Below are 16550 nucleotides of genomic sequence, written 5' to 3'. Positions count from 1 at the left end.
AATTCTATCTCTAAAGAAAAAGTTTTGGAAGATTTTTTTAACCTCAGCCTAGCGGATTCTCCCCGTTACCTGGACCTGCCTCCCCCGCGGTCAAAACTCTCCTCTCCAGCCCCTCTGGCTGGGCCAGAAGCCTCGTCTCCTTTAACTGATTCAAGTGATTCAGTCAAAATGAAAGTAATCTCACAGAAAATTGGATTATCTAAAACCTCGTAAAAATGACAACGCTAAATCGAAAGTCCTTTATTTATATACAACACACACATATTCCTTTCAACTTACGAACATGAAAATCCAGTGGATGGTTTGGAAGGCTGGAAGAGTGAAGAAAGGTTCTTTACCCCCGGAGACCGGCTTTCGTGAAAGCACCTTTGGGCGATGGTTTCTCGATCCTCTCTCTCACTTGAAGGAAGATAGCCACTATATAAATAGATATATATATATCCATTTATTTATTCCAAATTTTCAGTGATTTTTTAGGTGGCGACTCTAAACCCCTTTTTCTTCTACTTGGTTGCTTAGGTGGCCAAAGTAATGATGATGTGGCAAGCGGTGCCAAAATGCGGGCGTACAGCAGGCGACTCCACAGGGGAATAAAAGCCTTAAATCAAAGGTTTTTGGCTTATAAATATAAATGGCTTGACTTGAAAATTCACCAACATTCCCATTTCTTTCCTTTGTGAAAAATGTAGTTTGTATAAACTAAGGGTTAACCTATTTGCAATAAGCACACACCACCTCACTACACCTAAGCATTGCATGCATATGCGTCTTGCATATCTGGAATTGTCCCCAAATAGGAAAACCTGGTGGGAAGTCTTGGTTGGCATGGTCCAGGGGGCCGAGTCATACTATCCCCAAAAACCCACCACCTGCTGTCAAGTACTCCTCTTAGGAGGGTATACCAAAGTGGGGGTGCATAGTACCGCTTGACCAGTCCGACGTCCTAGAGATGAAGGGCTGGGAGGTATATTTTAAAGCCCTCATTGCTGTGGGAACCTTAACTTGTCTTACTATAGCCTAAATTCCATCATGTAGTGGCCATAGAACTACTGAAGTTTAGGACTACCCAGTAGGATGCACCTGAGCACTAAGCAACACTAAGAGGTGATTTGGTTTTTGTTTTTCCTTGGCATGGGAAAAGATGGATTAGATGCTCTGTGAATGTGTGGCTAAACCTGTGGGGCTGTATGGTACTTTAGCTGGACTTTACACCAGCTCTATTCACTGATAGCGTTACTGGCTCTTTTCCAGCATTTCTTGAAAGCAGCTCGCACTCACCGCTGCGCGCCTAGTTAGGCTTTGAAATAATAGGAACAAAGATCTTCCGCAATCAATGTTGTACTCAAATCCTCTCTGGCCGGAGAGGGGGATCTCTTAAGCAGAGTATTCCGAGTCTAGGGCTAGCGGAAGCGTTGAAGAGGGATATCGTTTTCAAAGAAGGCATGGGGTCCTTTCGTCTTTGTAGAGACTTTCACAATATACCAGTGGATAATACCATCCAAGAGAGAAGGCCCATAAAAAGAAGCAGGCAACAAAACATCTTGATTTATAGGAATCAACGACCTCGCCACTGCAAAGGAGGAAGTCGAATGATTTGGATTCGGACAGGCTGTCTCGACAGTAAGAAATCGACATCATCATCTGTCTTTCATGATGGTGGGAGGCAAGATTTCGTGGTCAAGCACAAACCAAGCATAAGTGGATAGCAACTTATACTATGGAGGCAGAGTCTCCTCCCCTCATTTCTGGGCTGCTTATTCGTCATCACGGAGCAACCCGGTACCTTTTCTTAGGCGAGCGACTGAGACGAGAGCTTTCAATTATGCCGTTTTGGTCAAATCCCAGGGCTCTTTCTGATTTGATTAAATACTTCTATCATTTAGATAGAGAGTGATCTTTCCTTCTTGTCCGAGAAGGCAACAACCATTTCATTTCTTTAACCCGGATTGCATTATTTAATTGATTTACTACGTCGTGTACTACGTATTGGTTCGCGAATGCGTTGCTTGAAGGAAGGAAGCAGCTTTAGAGGAGGGATGCCGTCAAAGGGGTCTGCCGGATTTGGGCTTTGCTAAAGATACCGGTTCAATATGTCATTTCCGAAACCGAGGAGCACACCGCTGGGAGGACAACTCAAGCACCAAAGACAAAGGTATCGCTCGTAAAAGGAGCTCGCATCGTAGTACTCGCTCTAGCGTTAGGTTCAATCCAGCGTTAGGTAGGATAGGCAGGTATTCTAGGGATATGCTCATCCGCTGCCCGCGTAAGGTTCGTATCTGTCCAAGGACAATGGTATAAGGTTCGCATCTTCCCAAAGCCGAAGAACTTCTTTGAACTACAGCCAAGGCAAATCTCTAGTATTGGTACCGGGGGCCGGTGTCTAGGGATAGGAGCCGTCAAAGGGCTAGTCATCGCTAGAAAATCCGAAACAAGGCTATCGCTATCCCGGGGCGTAGCATAATAGGAATCGGGTAATTCGCTCGTCATTTCATATCTCTACTCAATTGGCTAGGTTGCCTCCGAGGAGCCGTTGATTGCCGTTACCGAGCCCCTCTTTTTCTTTCTTTCAAGAGCTACACCGCAAGCTCGTCTCGCAAGTCGACGCATCTAGCAATGCCTCTGAAATCCAGGTACTTACCATCTGCAAAGGACCTGTTACGCGCTGCTTGTGCTAAGTCACCCAATCGTTCCCCACAACATTCTCAATGGCAACTGCTCAGGCACCGTGGGAATAGCTCAGAAGGAGGTGATAAGCATTATAAAATTGATACGAAGGATATCCGTAGAAATCTTTCTATTCGTAGTAGTCTAGGACCCGGGCTTTGGGGATGAGGATTCGTATTCCTATTTCTTTCTTTGGATTGAGCGACAAAAACAAGAGTGAGAATGCAGGATTGAAGTTCAGTACTTGCTTACTAGCTTTCTACTTGGCAGGGACAGGGGTTCGTGGTAGACTTACTTGTCTATGCAGGCGTGAAACAATCTTCCTTTCCTCTGGACTTTATCATCATTATATACTTGCTTTACCACTTGAATTAGATCTTCTTTTTAATACCTAACTACTATTAAATTCCTTTCATGCCTTTATTCACAATACAATAATTCAAATCTCAATCATGTGCTTTGCCGAGGAGAGCGCTCGCTACCCGATCCCCCTAAGCTAATGTAGTTCCCAGGTTGCCTACTAGATACCGTTTACGGCTATATCCGTGTAGGAAGCCGAGGAAAGAGATAATTGATAGTTGCCAAAACCACGTAAAAGAAATGAGATTGAAATATGTTCAATTCAACAAATTCTGATTGTTTCATTATCAAATGCAAGGGATGTGGGACCAGGTTCTGTTATTGGAGTTAAGCGGTGTAGGAGCCGTGCCGTTCCTGTGTATTAGCTCGTTGTTAGCAGCCCCGAAGGGCGTAAAGGGGGTAAAAGAAGATAAATATTTCTCGGAAGCAGCTCTTCGCCTGTGGGAACTTGCTCTTTTCTTTTGTTTGAAAATGGATTGGATTGTAGCAAAGACCCGTTTTGAGCCCTTGGAAAGGGTATTATGGGTTGAGTAATAGTGTTAGTATATTTCCCTTGCCCGAGGACAGTCTATCGATGAACGGATACTAGGAATCGTAGGAATAGCTCCCCTTTTCGTAGGAATAGCTCTAGCGCTCGCTACGCCCTCACCTTTTCAATCCCATGTTGATGTAGAGTATACTTCAATTGCTTCGAACAAGAGCTAGGTGATCATCGACAGCTTGGGCGTTGCTGGATAATAGGATAGGGGATTCAATGAAAAGGATGAAATGAAGAGTATACCCACGTCAACTTCTGCTCCTAACGTATACGAATGGTTCTTATGCTCGCCAAGGGAAGGGGGCCGAACCCATATCCGTTACCCGAAACCAGGAGTTAAAAAACTAGGGATGCGGGAAGCCATTGGAAAAAGATATGCGAATCCGCTGGTTAAACCCTTTCTTCAACCCCTTGGTATGATACCTCCTTTCCCTTTGCTTTGCTAAAAGATACCCGTTCCGCTGTTCCATTGGTGCTGTGCCTTGTAGGAGCCGTCATCTTCTTCTTTGCTTCGGAAAAGTCATCTGATTTATTTGCTTCGGGGATAGGAATGTGCACTTTTGTTCATGTGCACATCAACACAATCCGGGATGAATCAAAGGCATGGAAAGGGAAGAGATAGCCCTACCCTTCAGTGAACCACTCAAGGTCAACCTACGCCTGATATCCGCGGTTATTATACGATGCAGTTCGTGGATTGGCAAAACCTGGATGATCAAAGCATCTATCTATGGTTGGGGGCTTCAAGATCGTCATAACATGTCACAGTAGAGTCATCTAGCTTATAATGGGAGGCTGAAAGCGAGGGGAAACCCTTTCTCATGTGGGTATTAGCAAGGTATAAGACAAAGAGAGTCGTTAGTGGGATAGGTTTTTCTTGTAGGAGAGAGATCGGGAATCCAGACAACAGGGCTAGGGTTTGGGGCTAGTGCGGATTAGTTTGGGCGGAAAGAATTGAAGAGAGGAGAAAGCCATGACCGATAGAGCTCGGGTTGGATAGGGAAAGGAAGAAAAAGGGGTAGGGTCAACCTAAGGATTTAAAACCTGAGCTTAGGCTGACGACTGCTTCGAGAGCAGATAGAGGATCCTCTTCTGGGCATGAATCTGGTTTTCAAAAAGAAAAAACCTTTTTACTAAACCAGATCGACGAGCAATGAATCTAATCGCAGAACGAGCAATGAATCCCCAACGAACGCCAAACGAACAAAGGCTCCTCTTCTTTTCCGGTGTATCCTTCGCCCAAAAGTTCTTAAGTAAATTTAGAAAAAGAACCTAACCGTCAGTCTGAACTCCCAGGAAATGAATAGCTGACAGAAGGAGTCACTGTTAAGTGGTTTCTGTGTGTGCTCTTGAAAGCGCGGCTAATATAGCTCGGTTAATGTAGTGATTGTGTTTCCCTTTTGTCTAGTGGATTAATCATGGTGCAATTGATTGGATTATATAAGCATGGGAGTTCGCTAAAGTTTACACCCTATTGTTAGGCCTTATTCTAGGCTTGAATGCGCAAGACCGAAACTCAAGGCGGGGGAGATAACCTCCGTTTGCTGGATCTTCTAGGCACTTCAAACAGAAAATCTACTTATCCAGTAACAGGGGACGGAACATAGGAAGGAGACACGTGCTACGAAGAAATAGGAGATTGTCAAAAACAGGGAAGGCTACGGATACACATGGTGCTAGGCTAACAAGTATCTTCGTTTGACCCTGGATTGGGGTTAAATTTCCTATGTTTAATGGAGGGGAGAACGAGGGAATGGGTTGACAAGTGCGAGAAGTATTTGAAGTTGTTCCAAATAAATACACTTCAAAAAGTGAAAGGAGTAGTCAGAGAAGGCATGGGCTGGAATGAGTTCTTGAACGAAGGTTTTGATAGGTTTGACCAGGAAGGAGAGTGGAAATTGCTCAAACAGTGGAGTGATGTGGAAAGAACTAGGTGTCGGTCACGAAAACCTTAATAAGAAGTGAGGAGCTGATTGAAACATAAAAAGTGACTGATCGTAATCTTAGGGCAAAGAGCAGTACTCTTATATCAGTATCATCTTCCCTTTCTTTTTTTTATTTAACTGTCGCCTTCCTTTCCTATCAAACTTTTCTCTGGCCCATCATCTCGTGACAAGAACTGCTCGAATCACAAAAAAAAAGGCATGCACTAATAAAGAATAAATTCCTGTCTCTTCTAACAAACCTATTTATTGAACATCTGAATCCCGATCCTACTTGCTTGATGTTGCAGTTACAGCAGTAGGACTTTCTCTTCCTAACGACGAGCAGCCCGATGAGCGTATCAATGGAATGAGCCGTGCCGAGGCAACGGAGTAGTTCACAGCTACTGTTTCCGTAGCGGATTCAATAGCTGCCTATTCATGCCTTCAAACCTCTTAGAGGAAAATGCCATCGTCTGCATCCAACTATAGGGGCTAGCAAATATGTTCCATGCCATTAATTCAATATCCTTACCACGCTTAGAATAAAATACAAAGAAAGATAGAAGGCGTAGTCAGTCTAACGCATGCGAGAGCTTCTAGAGCTGCTTATTCGAGAACAAAAGAACCTAGTGGGGCTATATTCTGCCAAAAAGACGGGCTTTCCATAAACACGGGAAAATTGGCATAAAGGCATCCAAGCTGTGAACAATACTAAAAGCTGCAACTCGTCTGCTATTCCGATCTTCCTCTGATTCAAGTGCTACCAGTTCCTTCTTCAACTCCAGGCCAGGCAAGAGCCGAGAAGCTATCCGTCAAAGAAAAAGAATATGTTCAACCCAACAAGCAACGGATTGAGCCACTAGCGCAGGCTGTAGTTTGATAGCGAGTTCACCTTCCTAGTAACGTTTACTCATTTCATTCATTCTCATTCAAATCTACTTCTAAGGCATGTGAAGTACCAGTTGTAGACAGATTCCTTGGCTTGCGTAGAGAAATGTGAAATTCATTTCTAAAAGCAAGAGTTTCTTTTCTTTAATTAGATTATAAATCTGCGTAGGATAGGTGAGATGAATGAAAAGGTCCTCTTGTCCGTCGATCCGAAGAACTCACTCGATTCCCCATGATGATATGCGTCAACGTAAGGAAGTTGTTAAACTACACGTGCCTTCAACACCCATCTCGGGCCGGGTGAGAAAGAAGCACCAATAGCTTAATGCAATTGCTATCATGCTTGGAGCATAGATAGAAGAGGTATGGGTATAGGTAAAATGCACACTTCTACCAGGTATGTGAGACTCTTTCTAAGTAAGAGAGAGCTCGTTCTAGCTTTGTCAATCGTGGAATGAGCAGCTCCATCCTTACTGTCCTGGTGAATTAATTGGGTAATTAATGAGCACACTGACTCACAAAGTCTATAGCTAGTCTCTACGAATATCTCGATGCAACTATTACCAATAGTTGGAGGTAACTTCGTGCTTGAATGTATTAGTGGAAGTTAGTAGCTTGAAGAATGGAAAGAGTCTTTTCGTCCCTCTCAAAGAGGGAGGGGAGTAGTTCACAGCTACTGTCTCAAATAATCTAGTAGGGAATGGAGTGAACAGCAGGGAGTTTAGTGGGTTGTTTTGCTATAATGAGTGCGTACTTCCAGAGTGAAGGAATGAACAACAAGCATAGTAGTGAGTGAAAAGCATCGATGTTGGTCTGATCAATGAGTTAATTTCCAACAGTAGGAGAGCTGACAGCTAGTGGAGAAATGCGTTCGTTTCCAACAAACAAGGAAGTAGTGAGTGAACCGTTTTAGAGTGCGGAGTGAGAAAGGAGTAGTTCAATGAGTTCGTTGACAAGAGTAGGAGAGTGAGTTGATAGGTATACAAACTCAATGCTAGCAACTTGTGTTGTATCGTTCGTCATCAAAGAGAGATTTATGCTGTGCAGTTGACTCGAGCCAATACCATACCTAGCAATAAGAAAGTCACTGGCGGCCGTATTCTGAAATCGTTGAAGAAGTTCTTGGACTTCCTCTTCTGTACATGGCGAAGCGGTCGTCTAATCGAATTTACAAGGAGACTGGATTTCATGCTGATTACTCACTCTTTCAATGCTATGTCTTTAAGACATTGAGCTTTCCTATGTCTGAGAAGGGATGCCATACTAATAGACTGGCCAAGCAAAGCCTAGGATGAATCTCTCTTCTAGTCTAGCTTCCGCTTACACTGAAGCTTCCACTCCCATACGGGCAAGAAGAGCTCCTTCTCTTTTTGCCAAAGCCCTTTCTTCTTTTCCTTGTGCAAGTCAACTGTTCCCTGGCACACCGCACAGTTCAGCTGTGACATCTTGCACTTGTAAGATCACTTGCTTGCCTTTATGCTTGAGTTTCAGCATTCCTTTACTCCATTCAACTGTGATTTGAGCAAAACTTGACAACCAGTCAATGCCTAAAATAAGATCATAACGTTGTACATGAAGCACGCTAACTTCTGTTTCAAATTCATGGTTTTGTAACTTGAATTGAAGGTTGTCACATTTGGTACTGGTCAATAACTTACGGCGAGACGAGCATCCCTATACCACGTGTATCCACACTCGTCTGTCCTTTTCTACTTAGTTGTACAGATCACTTCAGAAAATCGTATAAAAATCAAGCAAGAAAACGTATGCGCTTTAGCAACAAAGCGCTCATCCCTTCTTCTTTCGCTTGGAATCCCCTCGCTTCTTCTTTCGCTTCTACGCTCGTGCTTTCAGCAAGTTCGTACCAGTCGTCAGGAGCTCCAACCTCCGCGCCTAGCCGCAAGGAACCTAAACGCTGGTTCTATCCCGGCCAAGCAAGCAAGGTGAACCCCGGTGGGAAAGAAAGACCAGGGGGAAGAAGCGGGGTAGAGGAATTGGTCAACTCATCAGGCTCATGACCTGAAGACTGCAGGTTCGAATCCTGTCCCCGCCTAATCACGTCAGATACTTCTACGAGTCCTGATCACCTGGGTGAAAGAATCTATGTTCAAGTCGCCTGCCTAACAAATAGACAACTACGTGTTCTAGTTGCTCTGTTCCGTTGGTCCCCATGGAAAGTGTTGTTGTGTCAAATCGAGATTGTGTGGGTGTTCAGTCTACCGCTCATGTTCACGTTCTCAAAATCAGGCTTTCGTTGGAAAAACCAACGCCGACCCCAAACAAGTCTCTCCAATATAAGGAGAGCGGAGCTTAAAAGGATATAGTTACCTATGATGAGATTTAGTTCAATGGATATGAAGGATAGAAGAAATAAAGTATTTTCTACTACTCTACCCACTCGTAGCTTGACAATTCCTCCCCAACCAGTGGTGCAACCTGCTCCTCCTGCTGATCTGAAAGGGATCTTCGTATTGCAAGTTTTGATGCACCCGAGCCAAATCTTACTTTTTTTAGTAAAGCCTTATGATGTTTTCAATTTATTAAGGGAAGGGGCTTCTTTGCAAAGAAAAGGGATAGCGCTAGGAATATCAATAGCGTATGGATAGCATTATTCCATTCCATTGCTATTTTCCTTCGTTTCGTAAAGTAGAGGGGCTCGCAACACCGACAAGGAATGAAGTCAACAGAGCTAGCGTTAGGGATAGGAGCAGTGTCGCAATACGATAATAGAATGCGCTTTATCAAATAAATATCATCTTCTTTGGTTTGGATATGCGATTAGGATTGTTCTAAAGGAAACAAAAGATACCTTTGCCCTGGAGGATTGGACCTTTTTACATTAACCTTCCCCCAAAAGGAGTACGAATCGCTACGCTCTAGCTCGTAAAAGGGATAGCCCTCCTAAAGGGGATAGCGATAGGTCTAGGAATAGCATTTCTCTAGCGTATAAGGGCTCGCGGTCGAGGGAAGGTATAGTTGAAGGTATGAGGATGAGGATTAGAATTTCATTCCATTGCTTTGTTAGAGGGAGAGGAAGCTTCGATTGGTGGATACAATAATTCCAATCTTCTTTGCCAATACTACTACTCTTGCTTGCTCTATCTTATTTCAACTACTACTACTTTGAATCCCGTTTTATTATCTCTATACTACTTCTTATCTCTTGGATTCCACTGCCAAGCTTCAACAGCTGGTCTTGTCTCTACTTGATTGAGCTGCCCCTGCAAGTCTGACTATGCACCAGCGGCATTGAAGGAAATAAAAAACCTGAAAATTGATTAGCCAGATCAAAGATCAATGGGGAAACTCTCACTAGCTGGCTAGAACGATGTTCGTTCTTACCCACAGCCGCAAGGGGCGCTTGAAGGGCACTAAGATCCGCTGGCAAGGAACTGTGAGGAGATGAGATTCTCTTTGCCTTATTTATAAAGTTCTTATATAGAGTTTGGGGCATGCATATAGTTAGGGCATATCCTTTTTTATGTGTTTGTTATCTCGCTGCGCGCCTTTTCGATGATAAGATCATTTTTTATCTGACTTGGTTGAGTAATGCATGAGATCAACCTGCGGCCTTGTGAAAGAAAAGTTGGTAGACTGCTTCTTTTTCAGTATTTGTATTGGATTGGTTGAAGATGTTTATTGATTGTCTTCGGCTTTAACTCTTTCCTTAGTAGAAGGATCCGTGGGTGGCTTGACTTACTTTCTTTCATCGGTAGCGCATTGTCAACCTGCGGCCTATGCTTCTCGTGTGAGGAGAGCTAAGTAGGAAGGAGGGACGGACTTAGACTTTAGGTAGAGCCAGGCAGCCTGATTGAACCTTACAATGAATCAACTATTCCCATAATAAGCAAGTGGAACAGGTACGGCTACTGAGTCGCAACACTCACCTACATTTGACCTGACTTTGATAGTCAAACGATGTAGAGGAACGGGCGTACCTGGAATCAGCTTACCATTGGAACTATGCCTACGCGACGCCCTCCCCGGAACGCAAATGCCCTCTTTCGCTTCGCCCTTGGTCCTTCCACTTCGTGTAACTCCGAATTTACCTGCGAATAAATCGGAAAGGCAAGCTTTCCTCCCCTAAGAGTTCTTTCTTTGTTCCGCTATTCCCTGCTTTCCTCGTTCTCTCCTCGAGACAGATTTTCACTACAAATAACCGGATAGAGATATTTCCTTACTTATAGAGCCAGACTGTGCTTTAACACACGACATCCCAGTCAGAGGGGGGAATGGTCAAAAGAAACTCGTTCCATTGAAGATCTTTTACAAAGCACTTTCAAAAATGTGCATGATTTGTGCAATGCAAGTCAACTTAGAAAGAGCTCTTCTTTTCCAAAAAAAACACTTCTCTCTCGAAAACAAACCACTTGCTTGGGCGGGCATCACTTTGCCTCTTTAACCATCCCTTTACTTACTTGGTTCCTGATCCGCACAGACACATAGTTAGGGAGCTTTCAATCAGCAAATCGTTGCTGTGCGTGGTGGTCCTCTCATGTCTGGGCTGCCCCTCTCTTCTGTTTTTGCATTTCTGTGCAGTGATTAGTGGAAATAGTGCTATGACATTGATTTGTTGCCAATGAGAAAATGCATAGATAATGAGCTGCGCCCCCTCAAAAAGCAATTAAGTGAGCTCAGGTCCATAAAGAATAGAATAGAAAGATCGCGAGAAGAACCTCTGCGAAATGAGAACGTAACTTGTCGCGTGTCCTCGACTAGTAGTGTCTAATTGAAAATGTCTTCTTACGAGATGAGTCTCTGGTACTGTTCCTGTAAAAGTGCCAGTACTAACTGGTAAGTCGGCTCCTGGAAAAGTGAATACTTTAAGGGACTATCGAGCTCTGTTTATGAAATGCTCGAAATAGCTCAGTTCGAGAAAGGGGATAGAGAAGAGAAATAAACTATTGATCGAGGGATGGAGAAGGTGTGGGCCCGCTTACTAATACGGTTCCGTTCCGCATGAAAAAGACCAATCAAATCAAACTTTTCTTGGAAAAACCGACGCCAACGTTAAGATCAGTCTCCTTTCTTTTCGGCGGCATCCTTCCGCATTGGCGGCGAGTGGAAGAGTTGGGTTCGATTCCCTTTATACGCGATGTGGCGAAAAAGACTGATTCAACGAAATATGCCATGCCTGCATTATTACTTACCACCAGTATCTCGGGAAACGGAAAACCGGAAATGACAATCCTTTCTATGGTCTATACTAAATTACTTTGTACGAATGCACATCTCGGCGGGCGTCGGGTAGATGCTCACCATTTCAATGTCTATATCTGTGGTTCCAGAAGTGGAATTGCTATTCTCGATTCAGACAAGACACTGATTTGTTTACGAACCGCTCTTCATTTTATAGGATCTCCCATTCGTAAAAAATGCCGTTCCTTCCTTTTAAAGACCAATCATTTATTTCGATGTGAGATATTGGAAAAAATGGCGAGCTGTATCAATGATTCTCAATGGAAGATCGGGACTTTTTTTAGCAATTATTTGGCTAAAAAAAAAAAATTCCGTTTAAGAACGAAAAAGATAAATTTTGGGTTGAACCAACAACCCGATTGTGCGGTTATTCTGAATGCAGATAGAAAGTCTTCGGTCATACTGGAAGCTGCTCGATCACAAATACCTATTGCATTCTTAGTTGATTCCACGATCCCAGGGGAATCCCATAAAAGAATCACTTATCCCATCCCAGCGAATGATCCTATACAGTTCGTATATCTATTTCGTCATTCGGTCACGAAAACAGGGATTCTGGAACGTAAATCTGTGCACGAACCCATGCAAACAGGCTTAAAAGCAGTGGATAGCCTGGTTCCTATAGGCCGTGGTCGACGAGAACTTATAATCGGGGGCAGAAAAACTTCAATCTGTAGCGCTACTTCCAGAGTTACCAAAACTCGAAGTATCTATACTGCGGCTGACAGCGAATTATTTTTAGCTGTCCTGCCTTTCCTTTCGGAAATGCCAGAACAGGTAGTTTCAACTGTGGAGCCCTTCCTTTCTACAATCCCGGAACAGGTAGTTCCAACCTACATTCCACAAATGCAAAATTTTATAGGTGAAACTACTACCAGTCTACCCCAGCTACAAGGGGAGGCTGGCCCGAGTAACTCTACAGGGGGTGGGGCTGCCCCTTCTTCTTCAATTTATCTGGCTTATGCGGCCGAACACGCATCTTTCCTAAAAGCAATTTCTGAGGAGCTTTACCGGAGAGTAGGGGAACAAATCAACTTAAAGAGTCCCCTGGACGAGGAGAATATAAGGAATATAGTCTACAAGATCATGAATGATGATTTTGAACTCTTCTTCGATCCCATAGAAGATTTGAAGGACTGGCTACAATTCATTAAGGCGAATCCCCTTAGTTTTCAGGATCTTATACAATTTTGGATGGCATTAGCCAAATAGTCGATGGGGATGGGGGATCCACCAGTAAAGGATTTCAAAGAAAGAATGGTTGGGATGGGGGTATCATAGATAGGGTTGGGGACTTCAGTGATTCATTTGAAGAGCAGGATTGGGTGGCCGACCGGCCCGCAGACGTAGGAAGGCTTTTATCGCCGACTGAACTGCGTCACCAAAGTCGCGATCTGAAAGAGACGTCTCTTTCAGGAAGGGCAATGCGGGTTCGACTCCCGCTCGTGACAAGAAGCAAGCTAGGTATGCTCGCTAGCTGAAAAGGCAAGGGAAAGAGATTCTGATTCAAACCCAATTCCGGGAGTGAAATAGTCTGCTGTGATAGAACCTGGCAAGGGAAAAGGAATACAACTGAGCAAGATAACTGGATTGAACCAGATGCCGTAAAGAGTCAAAGTAAAATCCATTAGCGCCCAGAGGCAGAGCAAAGAGATTCGGAGATAGAAGAGAGTGGGACCACTTCGAAGTCAACGGGTTAAACATAGTGCGAGTTAGACAGATCCCACATCTCAAACGTATAAAGAAGTCCCTTCTCTTAGACTCCAAAGGCACGAACTACGGCTATGACCTATGAGCTAGGGGGCATCCACCTGTAGTACACCAAACTCTTTCATTGTCTTGAAGCAATCTATATTACTTTAGCTGAAGATTGATTTGGTGGGTGTGCAGACTATGAACCGTGCGGTTCGGGTGAGAGTAGCTCGATGCTCGGTGAATCGAAGACGGATCATAGCAGTGGAGTGGAGGTTCTATGGCAGAAGCCCCATATTTATGAAGAAAAACAAGTTCTAACCGCATTCTAGGAGTTGCCACGAGTGATTCCCTTCAAAACAGGTGTGGAAAGGTCATTAGAGGCTCCTCTGGAGGCCATACAAGAAGGATCCTTAATTCATTGCAAGGCATTCTCCAATCCCCATTCACACTCTCCTTATTCATACATCAGTTCAGCTACAACAAAGAAGATATCCTCCCATACAATGGAAAGGAGTCGTCGATAGGCACACTACCTTCTCCAAGGCGGTGCACCCATCTCTTCGAGAAAGAAGAACAAGAAAAACAAGAGTAGTATTTCTCCCCGAAGGGAACAAGATAGGTGCCATCAAACAACGAGGGGTTTCACGGTCGTGAGCTCCATTCCAATTCAACAGATTGGTGAAACAACCTAGAAAACCATTGTCCCCTCAAACCGGTAATAACTTGTCCCATTTCTGCATCCGTTAATGATTTAAGAACCGTTCGTTGAGACCTCAAAAGATAAGAAAACTGTCCCTTTTTGTCTTGCCTCGATAAAACAATGAATGGGTAAAGCCGAATTGATCTGACCAACCAAACATGGGATCTTTTGTTTGATACTCAACACATGAGAATCTAGGAGGATACTGATTGGCGCTCAAGAATGGCGTAGTTAATGTTATGATTTGCCAGCATTCTCAGCTGCTGATTCTCAGGCTGATTCTACTTGGTTGGTAGAAAATCTACTTATCCAGGAACAGGCGACGGAACATACGAAGGACACACGTCCTACGAAGCAATATGAGATTCTCAAAACAGGGAAGGCTACGGATACACATGGGGCTAGGCTAACAAGTATCTTCGTTTGACCCTGGATTGTTTCATTCCACCCTTCCCTCTTCTAACTAGTCTTCTCTTATCCACGAACGGATAGAACTCTGATCCTCTTTAGCCCCGAGAAAGGAAGATGAGCTAGGGCAAAGAGATGGCAATACTTACTTAATAGGTATTATGAAGGGGGAAATCAAGCTTTATTTCTCTTTATAGTGAAGCTAGCCTCTTAGGCGCAGTGTCAGACATCTTAGCTATGTAGGGAATAGCGGTCAGTGCTGCTTGATTGAGTCTTTGTCTTGCAGTTGCAGGAGTGATGTCAAACCTCTTGCTTGAGTTGTCTGTATTGGAAGTCGTGTAAGCGGCTTCTTCCGCCTTCCGGGTCTAGTACGTATGAAAAGATGTCAGCGTCGTGGCGATTGCCTTTCCTGGTGGTGAAGGATTCTATTCCCGAGCGGCTAAGGTCCAATCCGGTATTCTATTTCGTCTGTGCGAGCATTAAAACCAACCATTTCCGACGTCAAGATCAATAGGAAGAAAAGGGAGTCTTTTTCTGTCTTGAGGGTTTTATTTTAAATCCAAATCGAAATGCCTCAACTTGATAAATTGACTTATTTCTCACAATTCTTCTGGTTCTGCCTTCTCCTAGTAAGTAGCTCACGAGGAATGGGGGGACAGATTCCCTCAATCTCGAGATACGAACGTATCGTGTCAAAATTTATTGGAAAATTTTTCTTCAGTGGTTTGTGGACCGATAGACCTTACCTTATTTTTATTTTTATTTCCCTCATTTTTTTGGGACTTTATATTGTCAGAAGGAGGAGGGAGGCTTTTTCCTCTACTCTAATTGGATCCTTCTCTGGTTTGTTTTCGTTTTTTTTTGTGGAAGGCCCAGAGGTTGCTTCCGCTATGGAGAACCCACCAGGGCCTGGGCCTAGTGAAGCGGGTCCTTCCGGATCCGCTGCGGGCAAGTCAGCTGAAGCCTCTACTCCGTCGTCCTCTTTTTTCAATGGGCTTTCGGGCCAGATACCCGCACCGGATTCCCCCGGGGAAGAGGTGCCGCAAGGGGAACAGCCCCGTTTTGACCCTTATTCAATTCCGGAAGTTCCCCTGGAACACGTATTCGGGGCTGTTCCAGATCGGGGAGAGCCATCCACAAGCCACACCCCGCCGAACCCTGAACCTCAACTTGGAGAAGAAAATGCCGGGCCATCAAACCACCAAATTCAACATGATGTTATAAGAAGCAGACTTGAAACTTGAACTCCCCAAAGGGAAGTAAGCGACGATGAGATAGACTCAATCATTTTTATTAAGAAAGATATTATCGATCGCATGGCCCAATTAGACCCGGACCGGGATGGATTCTGGAATGAGCAAAAGGACCACTTAGTCGCTCATGGAATCCTCAATAAGGGTAAAGAGTATACCTTACAGGGACTGATAAACCTTTCTAAAAAATTGGAAAAATCCGGTACTAGCTGTAATGTATTCAATAAAATAAAGAAGAATGACCGTAAATCATTTCGAAAGAACTACGAAAGCAACCCTGATCTTTCTTCTATGAAGAAAGTACGTAGGCACTCCTCAGCGAGGACGCGGGTTTTAAAGTAGGTTCTACACATTCGAGAAGACCCAGGCGGATTGGAGTGGTTGTGCGCCGGGGCAATCTCTGCTTGCATTTCGCATTGGAATTTCTTGACTAGCCCGAATAGATGGACTCGTTCGTTCGGTCGGGCGGGGCAAATCTCTAAAGTGGAATTCGTGAAAAGGTACCACACTCAAATCACATATGATATTATGTCAAACAAATCAACTAGCTAAAAAGCTAGGAATTTATGTAGAAGTCTGGGCTGGTCAGAGTTCAACTCACTACTCGGGCTCCTTTTCAGTTAAGGATGCAAGGGAGACTTCCATGTCTGGGGCTGACAGCTTTCGTGTACTGAATTTCTATGAGATTCTCTTGTCCGCGGGAACAAAAAGCTAGTAAATTCAGTACACGAAATTAGGATATTCTAGACAACGAAAAGCTAAACAAAGAAAGGAATGACAATGAGTGTGGAAAATCCATCTACACAAATCCACTCACTACGAGGAGGTAATCAATCTTATGCTCAGGCAATTCATTCGTATAAATCACTACTCGGGGTGTAGAGGAAGGAAATCAGGGGAATCCCCGGTATTAAAGTAGA

At 44.0% G+C, this 16550-nt stretch overlaps 2 protein-coding genes and 1 non-coding gene across 3 annotated transcripts, besides 10 other annotated features; all 3 read left to right on the top strand.

Annotated features, from left to right (window-relative positions):
- Nucleotides 1-8354: 8354 nt before the first annotated feature.
- Nucleotides 8355-8428, top strand: trnfM. Its single transcript has one exon. It is a non-coding gene; the product is annotated as a tRNA-Met (tRNA).
- A 2906-nt stretch (nucleotides 8429-11334) lies between these two features.
- rps2 (ribosomal protein S2) lies at nucleotides 11335-12786 on the top strand. The gene is given in 1 exon segment: nucleotides 11335-12786. A coding segment is annotated over 1 exon segment (1452 nt).
- Nucleotide 11345, top strand, in rps2: a sequence feature (C to U RNA editing).
- Nucleotide 11537, top strand, in rps2: a sequence feature (C to U RNA editing).
- Nucleotide 11738, top strand, in rps2: a sequence feature (C to U RNA editing).
- Nucleotide 11759, top strand, in rps2: a sequence feature (C to U RNA editing).
- Nucleotide 11813, top strand, in rps2: a sequence feature (C to U RNA editing).
- Nucleotide 12008, top strand, in rps2: a sequence feature (C to U RNA editing).
- Nucleotide 12079, top strand, in rps2: a sequence feature (C to U RNA editing).
- Nucleotide 12103, top strand, in rps2: a sequence feature (C to U RNA editing).
- Nucleotide 12110, top strand, in rps2: a sequence feature (C to U RNA editing).
- Nucleotide 12136, top strand, in rps2: a sequence feature (C to U RNA editing).
- A 2160-nt stretch (nucleotides 12787-14946) lies between the features above and the next one.
- orf224 (hypothetical protein) lies at nucleotides 14947-15621 on the top strand. Its single transcript has one exon. The coding sequence runs from the start codon at nucleotides 14947-14949 to the stop codon at nucleotides 15619-15621; it is 675 nt and encodes a 224-aa protein (YP_002000568.1).
- Nucleotides 15622-16550: the final 929 nt, after the last annotated feature.

The sequence above is a fragment of the mitochondrial genome of Oryza sativa (genome assembly GCF_034140825.1).
Source record: "Oryza sativa Japonica Group mitochondrion, complete genome".
NCBI lineage: Eukaryota > Viridiplantae > Streptophyta > Magnoliopsida > Poales > Poaceae > Oryza > Oryza sativa.
This window is presented reverse-complemented; position numbering and strand designations above follow the sequence as displayed.